This window comes from Myotis brandtii, unplaced genomic scaffold (genome assembly GCF_000412655.1).
Source record: "Myotis brandtii unplaced genomic scaffold, ASM41265v1 scaffold277, whole genome shotgun sequence".
Lineage (NCBI taxonomy): Eukaryota > Metazoa > Chordata > Mammalia > Chiroptera > Vespertilionidae > Myotis > Myotis brandtii.
In genome coordinates this window covers 1,333,416-1,348,123 of record NW_005360548.1, presented here as the reverse complement: position 1 = coordinate 1,348,123, position 14,708 = coordinate 1,333,416, and the positions used below count along the sequence as shown (strand labels likewise).

The 14,708-nt window shown below is 48.8% G+C and overlaps 2 protein-coding genes across 2 annotated transcripts in view; both read right to left on the bottom strand.

Moving 5' to 3' along the window:
* The window catches only part of DYRK1B (dual-specificity tyrosine-(Y)-phosphorylation regulated kinase 1B), a 9,601-nt gene extending 9,005 nt beyond the window's left edge, over positions 1–596 (bottom strand). The window contains exon 1 of the mRNA XM_005868808.2: positions 432–596. The gene's annotated coding sequence lies outside the window, so the exon portion shown is untranslated. The remainder of the gene's footprint in view (positions 1–431) is intronic.
* Positions 597–878: 282 nt separating this feature from the next.
* On the bottom strand, positions 879–14,233 carry FBL (fibrillarin). The gene is made up of 9 exons (XM_014541731.1): positions 14,123–14,233; positions 7,155–7,328; positions 6,947–7,048; positions 6,762–6,856; positions 4,791–4,961; positions 3,702–3,834; positions 2,052–2,164; positions 1,122–1,267; positions 879–986 (listed from the first exon to the last, which is right to left on the bottom strand). The coding sequence occupies exons 1-9, from the start codon at positions 14,130–14,132 to the stop codon at positions 962–964; spliced, it is 969 nt and encodes a 322-aa protein (XP_014397217.1). The 5' UTR covers positions 14,133–14,233; the 3' UTR covers positions 879–961.
* Positions 14,234–14,708: the final 475 nt, after the last annotated feature.

Genomic DNA, 14,708 nt, shown 5'->3' with positions numbered 1-14,708 from the left:
GACCCGCCGGCCCCGCCCCACGCAGCCACCGGCCCCCAGGGACACAGGCGTCTGGCCTCCCATTTTGGAGGGCCGCCAGGGCCAGCGGGCAGGCCTGAACTTGGCAGTCCACACCTGCCATGGCAACAACCGTGCCATTGGTCGCTGGGCCCAAGAGCTCAACCAATCACAGCTCGGGGCGGTTGTTGCTAGGCGACAATGATGCAGCGGGCAGAGCCGAGCCCAAACAAAGGGCGGGAGCGGGACCCCAGAACCCCTTCCCAGGACAACTCTCTCGGGCTATGCCCTTCCAGGAATCCAACTATGAATAGTTAGGCATGGCCTGCACCTGCCCGCCGCCCCACTCCTCTCCTCCCTGCGCCTCCTAAGTCTCCCGGCGACAGGGGGAGGGCGGAGCGCGAGCCGCGCCCCATCTGTAGCCACTTCGTTACCTGAGAACGCAGGCAAGGGGACTCAAACTGCTCGGGAAGCCCGAGCTCAGGCCTGCCCACTGGCTGAAGATATCCGGTGGACGCAGCGAAGCAGGGCCCTGATTACCCAGTAATGCAACCAGCAAAATGGCAACCACAACAAACCGGCCCCCCCTCCGCACAGGCTTCGGGCTCCGCCCCCACCCCATCCGCTCCCTCACGTGACTCACGGCAATACACTGCGCCTGCTCAGCGGAGCTTACCAGCACACATGCGCAGTGAGCTCCGCCCAAGCGCCAAAATCCAGGCTAGGGTGGCGCAAGAGGCAGCTAAGAAAGGAGCATGCGCTGTGTGATCGGCTGAGACCGTCCACCCCCCACAACCACCACCACGCAAGTTAACTAAGGGCGCATTCCGCCCTGTTGTCAATGGAAGTCGCCAAGCAATCAGCAGCAGACCCAGACGGGAAGGACGGATTAGTCTTTTAATAGAAAAACACACGTGTAACAGTAGCAACACAATCTCTAGCAATCCAGATGAAGAGCCAGCCTTCAGTTCTTCACCTTGGGGGGCGGCCTGTGAGAGGAAGATGAGAGGCATCAGAGCTTGTCACCACTTTAGGGGCACTCCTAACAAGTATTGAACCGTGTGGCTCTGGGGTGCAGGGGCCAGAGACATCTGTCCTGGTGGAATACTGGGCCCCCTGCTCACCTGTACACACCCACGACCACAGCGTGGTCTCTTTCATATGGCTCTAAAGTCAACTGCTCCTGGGGCTTCATGTTTTCCTGTTGCATTTTTTTCACTTCAGAGGCAAATACTGCCTCAGCAGATGCGGTGGAGTCAATGCAGTTAGCCTACAGAGGAGAGAGGATTTGAAGTCTGCAGCAAGGCTTTGAGCTATTTACCCTTTTCTGTGCTCTTTAAATTAGAAGTACTTGTTTTTACTGGAAATGGTGAAACTCAAGTTTTGGAAATTTTCAATTTGGTCTGGATTTGGAACAGTTAGCCTTCAACAGAGTCCTATCATCTAAAAGCCAGTGTTTAAATTTTACACTCAGGGCTTTTTCCCCCCTTCTGCTTCCCCTTTAACAATAATAATGCAGCTGAGAATATGAAAATAAATGTACCAAAAGGCTAACAAAATGGTGAATCTGGTTGAAAGGCACATGGCAGAATTCTCTGTATTTCAAAGTAAAATGTTTTTTAAAGTGCAACTAGCATTTATCTAGTATTTATTCTACACCAGGCTGTTCTAAATACTTCACATAGACACTAAAAAATTGGACTAATATTTCTATTTTACACATATAGTATTTTCATTTTACAAGCACACAGATTAAGGAACTTGTTCAAAGTTACACAGTGAGTTGGAATCCAAGCTCAAATTGTCAGACTCAGAGATCATGCACTTGACCACTACGTTCTATTGCCTCTTTAAACCCAAAGATGCTAGTTTTGCAGACATTACTCATCATGTGATATTTGACTCGGGCCAGGGAATGGCTTGTAGGGAGCTGTGTGGGAATAAAGGCTGAGAATAGACTGAATGGATTAGGGGGGATGAAGGCTCCCTTGTTTTGACTGGCTACTTGGCAGTTGATGATAGAGAAAATACTTAGACTCCTCCAAGACCCGCACCTTAATGGAAATCACAAAGTGTCCTCCATTACGTAGGAAGGTGTGGGCATTCAGGGCTACAATCCGGGTCTGGTCTGGCTGGGCCACATCGGCAAAGATCACATCCACCATTGCTAGGGAGAAGGAAGTGGCAGTTAAAAGCTGGGTCTGCTGATCTTCCCAGCTCCTCCCAGGGGGCCTGTAGACTCCTGGCGGTCTTCCCTGCTTCCAGTCTCACTTCCCCCCTCTGATGCCCCTCCCTCCACGGTGCCCCCAAGATGGGTCCAAAACCCAGTCACATCATTCATGCCTCTTGTAACCCATGGTTGCCACCTACTCTGTGGCCAGCCCTGGGCCGGGCATGGGGGACAGAGAGACGAGTCATACCCGGACCCTGCCCTCGAGGGGGGGGGGGGGGGGGGGGGGGGGGAGAACAGACACGTCATCAAAAAGGCAAATAAAGGTGAGCACTTACAGGCAAGAGCATTTGCAGGATTATCAGATGAAAACAAGTTGCAGGACAAGGGGTATGGTATAGGTCAGTGATGGCGAACCTATGACACGCGTGTCAGAGGTGACTCGCGAACTCATTTTTTTGGTTGATTTTTCTTTGTTAAATGGCATTTAAATATATAAAATAAATATCAAAAATATAAGTGTTTTACTATCGTTGCAAATATCAAAAAATTTCTATATGTGACACAGCACCAGGGTTAAGTTAGGGTTTTTCAAAATGCTGGCACGCCGAGCTCAAAAGGTTCGCCATCACTGGTATAGGTGCATGGAAAAAAACTCACAGAAACCAGCAGAATGCAAAATAATATTTTTAAGGCAGTATGACTAAAAAAACCCAAAAACTTAAAAATATGGGAAGATGTTGTAATGAAACTAACTTTTTAAAGTTGGAAAAAGCAGACATCAAATTGTTCGTATGTTACCTCAGAGGGTGATTTTATAAAGAATTCCATTTTTACATCTTGCTTCTTAATATTTTTTAAAAAATCAAAATAATTGATATTTACAATGGGCTCCTCTGGGCCAGGCCACATTCAGTTTGTGCTTCTGGGTTATGATCTCAACAGACCATGAGGAGGACCTCTGAAGGAGGCTTTTTGTTGTTGTTGTTGTTCTTACTCCTCACCCAAGGATATTTTTTCCATTGATTTTTTTTTTTTTGAGAGTGGGGGAGGGGGGAGGGGGAGGGGTGAGAGAGAAACATTGATTGGTTGCCTCCCACACCTGCCTGGGGATTGAAACTGCAACCCAAGTATGTGCCCTTGATTGGGAATTGAACCCATGACCTTTCAGTGTGTGTGCCGATGCTATAACCACTGAGAAACACCAGCTAGAGCTGAAGGAGGCTTTTCTACATAAGCCAGGGGCAGTGTAAAAGTACCATATTTTAGAGGGAGGAAGGAAGTATGGGGCAGCCTAGGCCTAGGGAGAGGGGCACGAGATAAGAGAGGAGGCTGGCATCTGAAGGTGCCAGAGACCCTGAAGCAGATCCACCATCTTCTCAACCTCACCTGGCTCCCCCCACCCTTTTTATTCCTGCAGACTCAAGAGGCCTGCTCATCCATTCCAATTCCATCCAAATTAGGGCCCTGGCCTCTTCCAGGAAACCTGGAGTGGCCTATCCTACCCGACCTGGGCCAACCCCTGATCCCTCACCAATGAGCATGCGGTATTTGTGCGGGTGCCGAGCATCTTCAATGACAGGAATAATGTTAGTCCTCTTCTTGGCCAAGTTAATGAGGTCACGGCCAGAGCGGTGGGAAAACTCAACTGCATAGACCAGACCATCCTAAATAAATCAAATAACAACAATGATACTAGTTCTCATGTATGGAGCACCTACTTTGGGCCCATACACTGCATGCAGCATATCTTCAAATCTCCAAATCTAAACCCTACCACTTAACAATTATTATTATTATGTCCATTTTACAGATGAATAAACTGAGGTCCAGAGACATGAAGTTGCTGGCCGAGGTTTATTCACTCCCGCTTTGCCTGATGTGAAAACCCAAGCCCCCAGTACAGGCTTAAAACTAGGAAGCTAGCACACAGAGATGAAGTCATAACAGCTAAGAATATCTGCAATAGACCAGGCATTGCTCTAAGCACTTTACAGGAATTAACTCATTTATCTTCGCAATAACCCTATTTTCCAGAGGGGTAAACTGAGGCCCAAAGAGATGAAATAACTTGTGAATGTCATGCCACTGTTAAATGCCTGCACCAGAGCCTGGGTTTTATAGGCTCTGTAATGTAGATGAACTGGAGGTCATGAAATGACATGCACAGGTACCCTCTCAACAGGGAGCTTGTACAGCCACACCGAAATGCAGGCCCAGAAAATGAGATTTGTTCTTTCAAGAGAAACTAGAAGATCAGATTTTGGGGGCATAAATTTTTTAAAAGGGCAACTAAATCAAGTAGTCTGGTATATCCACGGTAGTCTGGTGTATACTCAGTTCTGGGCCTGGCTAACAACAGTCATCCAATGCCCATGCCCCTTTCCTCTGGACCAAGAACTCAGAAATGAAGCTGAATGAGGCTTTGGAGAGCAGGTAGTTCAAGCTGCTTCTTTTACTCACAGGCGCTCTAGTAGGGAAAGGCCTAGCTCCATGCCATGCCATGCAGGGAAGGAGCCAGGGCCTCTGACTCCAGGTTGGCAGAAGCAGCAGCCTTCCTCTCCCTCCTACCTTACCACCAGCCCTTACTCATTATCTAATCCCCAAAACTTCATCCACTCACCGGGCCTACGATGTCAGAGACATGAGAGACGGTGGTGCCCGAGGCAGCCCCAAGGTAGAGCACCTTGGCCCCTGGCTTGATGTGGATTTGGTCCACTCCGCCCAGGATCGCTGCTGCCAGCTTGGAGCGGAAGGGGTTCCAGGCACGATACTCGATTTTGTCCTCTCCCTCCTAGGCCAGGAGAGATGGGATGGAAGTCAGTGTCAGACTCTTCTGCAAGCCCCCACTGCCCTTAACCCTACGGCCCTCAAAGGAACTAAATCACTGTACAAGAAACAAATGTGGGCACTTTTCAGTGACCACAACAGATGCAGTGTCTGCCTTATAATGGAAGCTACTAACTCATGGAAAAGGGTCAACACCAGACAATAAACACAGAGACAAGATCATATCAGATCTATGAATTCCTTCCACAAACATTTGCCGTGCCAGGACATACTGTGCGCAGGCCCTATATTAGGCACTGGGGATACATAGTTACCGAGACAAAGACCCGTGCCCTGAAAGAGTAAGAATGTAATGAACTGACTGACACACACAGTTGACATAGAAGCCAGTGACAGGCACTAAGGAGAAAGGATCAAGCCAGAAAAGTAGATATGAAGTACAGGGAGCAGGGTGAGAGACAGGTGAACATGAGAAAGGGTGGCCAGGGAAGAGCCAAGAAGCAGACCTGAAGAAGGTGAGGGGCCATTCAAGTTATCTTGGGAGGGAGAGCTCATTCCAGGCGGCAGGAAATACAGCAGAAAAGCCCTGAGGCAGGAATGCGCCTGGCCATAAAGAAAATGACATGGGATAATAGGGGGACCTGGCCTGTGTGGCTTGGTTGGTTGGGCTTCAGTCTCCTACACAGAAAGGTTGCCAGTTCAATTCCTGGTCAGGGCACATGCCCAGGTTTTGGGCTCAACACCCAGTACGGGTGTGCAGGAGGCAGCCTATCGCTTTGCTCTCACATCAATGTTTCTCCCTTTCTCTTCTTCTCTCTCTCTCTGAATCAATTTTAAAAAATCTTTGAAAAATAGGACACCCTAGCCAGTTTGGCTCAGTGGATAGAGTGTCGGCCTGCAGACCAAAGGGTCCCGGGTTCGATTCCAGTCAAGGGTTTTTTTTTGTTTTTTTTTTAAATATACTTTATCGATTCTTTACAGAGAGGAAGGAAGAGAGATAGAGAGTCAGAAACATCGATGAGAGAGAAACATTGATCAGCTGCCTCCTGCACATCTCCTACTGGGGATGTGCCCGCAACCCAGGTACATGCCCCCGACCGGAATCAAACCTGGGCCCCTCCAGTCCGCAGGCCGACGCTCTATCCACTGAGCCAAACCGGTTTCGGCTCCAGTCAAGGGGTTGGTTCACGTACCTCAGTTGCAGGCTCCTCCCTGGCCTGGGCCCTGGTCAGGGCTCGTGCAGGAGGCAACCAATTGATGTGTTTCTCTCACATCGATGTTTCTCTGTCTTTCTCTCTCTTTTCCACTCTCTCTAAAAATCAATGGAAAAATATCCTCAGGTGAGGATTAACCAAGAAAAATAGGGCAAGAGATAGGTGGTGAGGGCTGTTTTTTTACAGACGGGGTAGTGAAAGACGGCCTTTGAGAAAGACAAGGTCACACCTGACCAGACACGCTGGTGTAAGAGGGAACCAGTCACACATAGAGCTGGGAGACGAGTATTCCAGGCAGGGGAACAGCAAGGTCAGTGGGCTAGAAGACACTCAGTCAGAGGGACAGTGGAAGGAGGTGAGGCCAGGGAGTGGCGAGGGGAAACAGAAATGTGAAGGGCCTTCCGGCCACACCTGGAACATTAACCTGAAGGCAGTGGGAGTCACAGAAGGCACGTGGGGAGGGAAGTGCGTGATCTGACTTATGTATTAAGACAATGCCCGCGCTGTCCCAAGTAGGACACATGGTGGAGGCAGGGAGACCAGTACATCAGCTGGGGCCCTGGTGGATTTGAGAGGAGCCCAGGTCTCACCGAAATTGAGACTCTCTTTTCTCCATAAACTGATTCTCCAGGGACCAGATTCTTGGTAACTAGGGCATCTTCCTTTCCACGACAAATGAAGACACCTAAGTGAGGGGATCAGAACAGCGGTGAGGACTCTGGGCCCCACCCCACCCCACCCCACCCTCAGCAGGTTCCTTGCCTTCTTCACTCACCCTCATGCCGGTGAGGTTCCACCATCACATTTTTCCCTGACTGATTTCCTCTTTTTCCTCCCCTACCACGACCCCGGTTGCCACCAGACTGGAACCCGCCACCTACAAGGGAGAGACCCAGTGAGAGAGGGAGACCCCACATTTATTCCCACTCCACCCCCCAAGCTCAGGGAAAGCCTCCTCCATCATATCTCCCAATCTCACTCACCTCTTCCTCCTCCTCCTCCTCCTCCTCGTCCACGGCCTCTGAAGCCTCCACCACGACCTCGGCCCCCACCAAAGCCACCTCGGCCCCCACCAAAGCCGCCTCGGCCTCCACCTCGACCCCCACGGTCACCAAAGCCCCCTCGGCCACCGAAGCCGCCCCCACGGGGGCTGAAACCTGTAATGGAAACAGAAACAGGAATCAGGGCAACGAAGCTGGAAGTTACTCCTGCACCTCACAATTCTACTCAGGAGAGAAAACGGAGAAACGTGTACCAGGCAGCATGTACATGAATGTCCACAACAGCAGAAAAATCAGGACTAACTCAAATGTCCACAGGCACAATGGACAAAAAAAGGAAAAAAAGGGAAATATTTACAATAAAAATGAAAAGGACCTATAGCTACCTGCAAAAGATAGATAAATCTTAGAATCAAAATGTTATGTGACAAAGCAAGTCTAAGGAAACCACATTCAATATAATATCCTAATAAAGAGGGAATATGCAAATTGATAGTCATGCCATCACAAAGATAGCGGCGCCCAGTCCCCTCAGCCCCGCCAGAGTCCCCAGTCCTTTCAGCCCCATGGGGCGGGGTGGGGCAGAAGCATAGTGCAGCTGGACCCGTCCTCAGGTGGGTCTGGCCACTCCTTGCGCCTGCCACCGGAGTCCCACAGATCTTTCAGCTAGCTCTTAGAGACATATTGCTTTATTTAAATTTTTTAAAAATATATTTGTATTGATTTCAGAGAGGAGGGAAGAGGGAGAGAGAGAAAGAAACATAAATGATGAGAGAGAATCATTAATTGGCTGGCTTCTGCACGGCCTGAGGCGCAGGCAAGCCTCGGATGTTGGCTGCCTAGCTGCCCAGGGCAGGTCCAAGGCGCAGGCAACTGACGAGGCTCAGGTAACCAGGGCCGGCCGAGGCTTGCGCTGCCGGCAGTGGCAGCAGTAGAGGTGTGATGGGGGCGTCGCCTTCCCCTGATCACCAGGTCACCTCCCGCCCCTGAGGGCTCCCGGACTGTAAGGGGGGCAGGCCAGGCTGAGGGGACACCCCCCTCTCTAGTGCATGAATTTTCATGCACCAGGCCTCTAGTCCTTTCTATAAAGTTCAGCAACTGAAGTGAAACAATGCTATGCTGTGGTGAAATATGTGGTAACTGATGTCCCACCTTCATTCCACAAGAGTCAAGGGATGATAAATGCAAAACCCATGATACTGGGTAATGGAAGGGAGAAATTATGGGGTTAGGATAGGGAGGGGTACAAAGGTAGATGTATCTTACTGTCAATATTCTGTTCTTGGTTGAATGGTAGATTCACAGAATTCATTCTATATTGAACTAGAGGCCCAGTGCACAAAATTCATGCACGGGGGGGTGCCAGCCTGTGCCCTCTCGCAGTCCAGGAGCCCTCAGGGGATGCCATGGAGGCGGGTCCCGCCACTGCCACTGCACTCACCAGCCATGAGCCCGGCTTCTGGAGCACTGACCACCAGGGGGCAGCTCCTTCGTTAAGTGTCTGCCCCCTGGTGGTCAGTGTGCGTCATAGCGACCAGTTGTTTCACATATTAACCTTTTATTATATAGGATTATTATATAGGATAGTAGTCTGCAGAACACTGCGTGGGCATGTGCATGTATGTGTGTGCGCATGTGTGTGTGTGTGTGCGTTAGTGTACGCGTGCATGCATGTGCTCCCTGGGAACATATTAACCTTTTATTATATAGGATTATTATATAGGATAGTAATTAGTCTGCAGAACACTGCGTGCGCATGTGCGTGTATGTGTGTGCGCATGTGTGTGTGTGCGCGCGTTAGTGTACGCGTGCATGCATGTGCTCCCTGGGGTGGTAGGGTCACCCAGTTCCTGGAAACATCTTCCTACGCCTACCCTTGTATCTGGAACAAAAGTGCAAACACCCAAACAGAAGGGAGCTTGGTGTGATGCCTCTCCTGCTAACTGATCTCCTGCTTCCAAGACTGCAGAAGTCTCTGCCAGCTCAGGGAAAAACAGAATAAAAAAGAAAAACAAATTGTGCTTTATGGATGGGCAACAGTTCATAAGCAGTTAAGGGCTTATCAACAAGATTGAAAGTTTAAGAAAAAAAAAGATTCAGAGACTTAATTTTCATCATTCAGGATAGTGCAAATGTTCTTCACTTCACTGAGCACAAAACAATGAAGCAGACAGACTTCTGGTGCTAACAGATTCAATATGTGATTTTTGACAATTTCAAGAGCTCTTTAGTAACAGTCAGAAAAATCACCAATTTAAAAAATAGTGTGAAGATTAATGTTGATTTAAAATAATCTGACTTGAGCCCTGGCTGGGGTACTCAGTGGTTAGTGTGTCAGCCATGCACTGAAGGGTCTTAGGTTCGATTCCCTTCCTCCCTCCTTTTCCGCTCTAAAAATCAGCCCACCCGTGTGGCTCAGTGGTTGAGTGTCGACCTATGAATCAGGAGGTCATGGTCAGGGCACATGCCTGGGTTGCAGCTTGATCCCCAGTAGGGGTATGCAGAAGGCAACTGATCAATGGCTCTCTCTCTCTTCATTGGTGTTTCTATCTCTCTCCCCCTTCCATTCTGAAATCAATAAAAATATATTAAAGATAAATAAAAATCAATGGAAAAAATCCTTAAATGAGGATTAAGAAAAAGATTAAAAATAAATAAATAATCGGACTTGATATAAACTATTCAATAGCAAACTTGCTAACGTTTTTGTAAAGGTACATTATATTCACTTCCTATGAAAACTTCATGCATCTTAATGGCACTAAAGATGAATATGTACAACTTCTAATAGCTATTCCTAATAAATCGGTAAAAATTAAGTTTCAAAACTCCTACACATAACCAAGATTTGTTAACCTTTTTTCTTACCCTCCCTCTCTGACTACAGCTAGTGATGCCCTTTTTAAAACAGGGCATCAGATCTCATCAGTACCCTTTCCAAATCTCCTCAGTGATTTCCCATCACATTCAAATGAAATCAAAATTCCTTTCTCTGGCTCCGAACATCCTAAAAGCAGTGGGTCTCACCTTTGGCTAATCCCTGGAACCTAGACATTCTAATTGTCTTGGGTGGGAGCCTGGGTATGGGAGCTTTTTTTAAAAAAAACACAACAACACAAAAAAAAAACTTTATTGATTTTAGAGAGGAAGGGAGAGATAGAAACATCAAATGATGAGAATCATCGATTGGCTGCCTATTGCACGCCCTTACTGGGGATCGGGCCCACAACAAAGGCATGTGCCCTTGACCAGAATCGAACCCTGGACCCTATAGTCCGCAGGCCGATGCTCTATCCACTCAGCCAAACTGGCTAGGGCCTGGGTATGGGAGCTTTTTAAAGTTGTCCAGGTTATCTTAATATGCAGCCCAAATTGAGACCCAACATCACAGGGCTCTGACTTCTGCTAAGTTTCCTGACCTCACTCTCTTTATGCTGGGCACTATGTTCTTCCTCCCCAAGAACAAACTCACTTTCCAGCTTTTCAACCTTTAACATCTGCTGTTTCCACTGCCTGGATCCTGTGAACATCTGCTTGGCTCACCCACTCTTTCACAGTACTCAGGTCCCTGATTAAATTTTCCTTCTCTGGCTCCCTCCCTCCCTTCTTTCTTTCTTATATATTTTTATTGATTTCAGAGAGGACAGGAGAGGGAGAGAAAGAAACATCAATGATGAGAAGCACTGATAGGCTGCCTCCTACACGCCCCACACTGGGGATTGAACCTGCAACCTGGGCATAAGGCCTGCCTAGGAATCGAACCATGACCTCCTGGTCCATAGGCCGACGCTCAACCACTGGGCCATGTTGGCCCTTTACCCCACTTTCTTTTTTCCCCCTAACAATTACCATCCATGGTATTTTTTTTTTAATTGAGTGATTTTAGAGAGAGGAAGGGAGGGAATAAGGGAGAGAGGGGGAGGGGGGAGATGGAGAGAGAGGGAAGGGGAAAAAGAAAGAGAATTTGTTGTTCTACTTATTTATATATTCATTGGTTGATTCTTTTATGTGCCCTGACTGGGGATTGAAGCCACAACCTTGGTTTATCAGGATGACACTCTAACCAGCTGAGCTACCCAGCCAGGGCCTCATCCATGGCATTTTTAACATTATTAATGCCTGCCTCCTCCATTAGAACCAAGTCCAAAAGAACAGGGATATTTAATTGTTTTGGTCACCACTGCATCCCCAGCACCCTGCATAACATCTGGCACAAAGTATAGGCTCAAGAAATATTAGGTACACCATCTGCTGATGACTCTTAAGCCTCTGGGTTCTGCTTCATGGAGAAAGCAGCCACTCTGTTCATTTAAGAAGCAGGAGATCCGATGGTGATCAGAGCCCTGGTTCCTCTCCTCAAGCAGTTCATGTATCCCACACAGGGAGATGGCCACACCATTTGCAATCCTAGAGAGTAGAGAAGGTTCCCGGAAGTCTTGAAAACATCTCTAAAACAGAGATATGGAGATAATGCAGTGCCCTCTTCATAGACTTGAAAAGATTAAATGACAATACACATAAAACACTTAGTATACTGCCTAGCACACAGTTTGAATATTATTCAAACTTAAGGCAATGAGTCCTCCCTCCTACTTAGGGGAGAAACCATTAGGTCTAAGAGACTCTCTACTCAGGCCTGACAGAACAGAGACCTGGAAAGTAGGGGCATGGCATGGAGTACAATGGGTATGAGAATAAACTTTTAGTCCCAGACACTCAAAACCTATCTTGATCCATTTCAAATCCTGGGGCTCTTATAAAAAATGTACTGAAATTACCCACTCCTCACCAAAAACTTCTCCTCCCACAGACTTCCCCATCTCAAAAATGGCAACTCTACCCTTCCAGTCTCACAGGCCAAAACCCTTGGTTATCCGTGACTTCTCTCTCACACTCACATACAAGCTGTTGATTTTGTCTTTAAAATCTATTCCAAATGGTAACAATTTGTCAGCCAGGTTGATTGCTACTGCCCTGGTCCAAGTCACATCATCTCCTTGTAGATTACCGCAACCAACTTCCTACTGATGTGCCTGTTTCCACTCTTGCTCCCCTAAACTCTTTTTACAGAGGGTCCTTTAAAAAAACAAGTGTCAATCAAGTCTGACACATCGGGTCCTTGCTCAGAATCTCCCCAAAGCTTCCTCTCTTATTCAGACTAAAATCCCCCTGAAGAGCTGACTTCTGACAACTTCATATCCAAACACACTGAGGGGAAGGGTTGGGAGGAATGTGTAGCCTCCATTCCTGGGAGAACCAGATCACAGGATGCCTGTGGCAATGCCAGGGTCTCAGTGGAAGATACACATCCTAGCACAGTGATGGCGAACCTATGACACGCGTGTCAGAGGTGACTCGAGAACTCATTTTTTTGGTTGATTTTTCTTTGTTAAATGGCATTTAAATATATAAAATAAATATAAAAAGTTCAAAAATATAAGTCTTTGTTTTACTATGGTTGCAAAGATCAAAAAATTTCTATATGTGACACGGCACCAGAGTTAAGTTAGGGTTTTTCAAAATGCTCACACGCCGAGCTCAAAAGGTTCGCCATCACTGTCCTAGCACCTCCCACCCCACTCCATCAGCAGATCCCCAACCACGGAAGAGAAAGAGAACTAGGAAGGGGCCATGGATCCACAAACCCCCCTCACCAGGTGACCCAACCTCTCCACAGGCTGAGAGGGGGCAAAAGTGTCTGTAGCAGAAAACAGACGCTTTTGGTCCCAAGTGGGGAGACTTCCCCAACTCCAGTGGAGCAAGTTGGAGGGATGGGCGCAGGCTGACTGAGGAAGAGCTGAGATACCAGGAATAAGGGTCCTAATTGTGTTCCCCTTGAAAAAAAATATAAACATAACAATTGGAGCCAACACTACTGTATCTCAAGCACTGTGCTATTTTTATCAGCTTTACTGAACTATAATTTTCACATAACATTGTGTAAGTTTAAAGTGTACAACCTTTGATCGGATACACTTATATGCTGCAAAATGATTACCGCCCAGTGCTATTTTTTCTTAACAAGATCTTACTAAATTGTAACTGGGCGCCATTTTATTGATGAGAAAACTGAGGCACCAAGAGGTAAAACCACTTGCCCAAAGTCACACAATAAGTTAAAAAGCAGAGCCGGGATGGAAACTTTGAACTGGGGCCTTTCTGCTGTCAAAGCCAGGGCTCTCAGCATTCCCTCCGGAGGGTGGTGGGGTGGGATCATCATAATCTGGAGAAAAATCGGATAAATAAAAGCACTCCCGCCCGGTGACTACCTCCTCCCCGACCCCGCTAATCCTACCCTGGACTTGGAAGTTTGCGCACCGCGTATTTGAGCAGCACCAGGCCCACGCTCTCCACTCCAACCTCAGGGACCCGCCCCCCTGGGAGGAAGTGGAGCGGGAAAGTGGGCTAGAGGGAGGCGGACAATCAAGCCGGGAGTCCTCACCGTCTCCGGCCGCTCCGAGAAGGTAGCGGGTTGGGGGCCAAGGGGACGGAGGTAGCGGCGGCAAGCGGGGGCCTCCTAGACTCAGCTCTCGGAGACGACACCTCCGAACCAAGAGAGATTCCCCAAACCGAAGCCCGGAGAGCTCCGACCCCAGACGCCTGGACCCAAACTCGGGTCACGAACACCGACTGCCGCCCCGCTCCAACACCCGAGAACCTGATCAAGACCCCAATGAGACGGGTGTCAGTTCAGGACGCCCAGCCCAGGACAGACTCTCGACACACGACCGTGACCTCCGAAGCCAGTCACACACTCCCACACCTGGACCCTAGGCTCAGAATTAACCACAGCGCGGAACCAAGACCCTCTCCCACAAGACACGGAACCAGGACTCCCTCCCCGCGCGGACCCGGGCCTCAGAACCCCTGCCTCCAGGCCAAGGCCCCGCACCCCATTCCCGCCGGCTCCAGTCCCTGACCTCCGACCCCCTCCCCGCCCCGCCCCGCACCTGGCTTCATGGCGAGAGCAGAGCGGCGCGGGTCCGGTTTCTGCGGCGTCCGGAACCCCACGAGTAAGGGGCTTTCGCACGTGGAAAGGAGCGCACGCGCGCGGCGACGTACGACGTGTGACGCAATCACGTAACCCCGCCCCTTGGAGCCCCAGCCCCGCCCAGACCCTGCGCTCTGTGGGCGGGATGCCTGAGCTCAGGGCTTCGGGACCGCAGGGCGCTACCTCTGCTGGAGCAGAGACTCTGTTCCAAGCTTCCTCCTTCACTGGTTTGAGCACTCCAGTAATCAGGGCTCATCCCTAGCCTTCGCGTGGGCTGTGCCCTCTGCCCCTCTTCTCTAGTCCTGGGTAACTCCCTAAGGTCCCCTCTATCCCCAAAACCTTTCCCTGACCCATTTCCATCCTCAAGAACGTGGACCAACTCTGGACTCCCATTAATACATTAGAAAAGCATTAACTTTGCGCCTGTCTGTACCAGACACTTTTCTAGGTACTGGGAATACAGCGGTAAACAAAACACGCAAATCCCCACTCGATACTTTGCATATTAGCCATATATATATATGTATATATATATATATATATAT

Coding starts and splice junctions, on each gene's coding strand:
- FBL (XM_014541731.1), bottom strand. Junction 4,962..6,761: donor AAAAGAGAGTCTCAATTTCG/GTGAGACCTGGG, acceptor CTCCTGGCCTAG/GAGGGAGAGGACAAAATCGA. Junction 1,268..2,051: donor ACTTTGTGATTTCCATTAAG/GTGCGGGTCTTG, acceptor TCTCCTCTGTAG/GCTAACTGCATTGACTCCAC.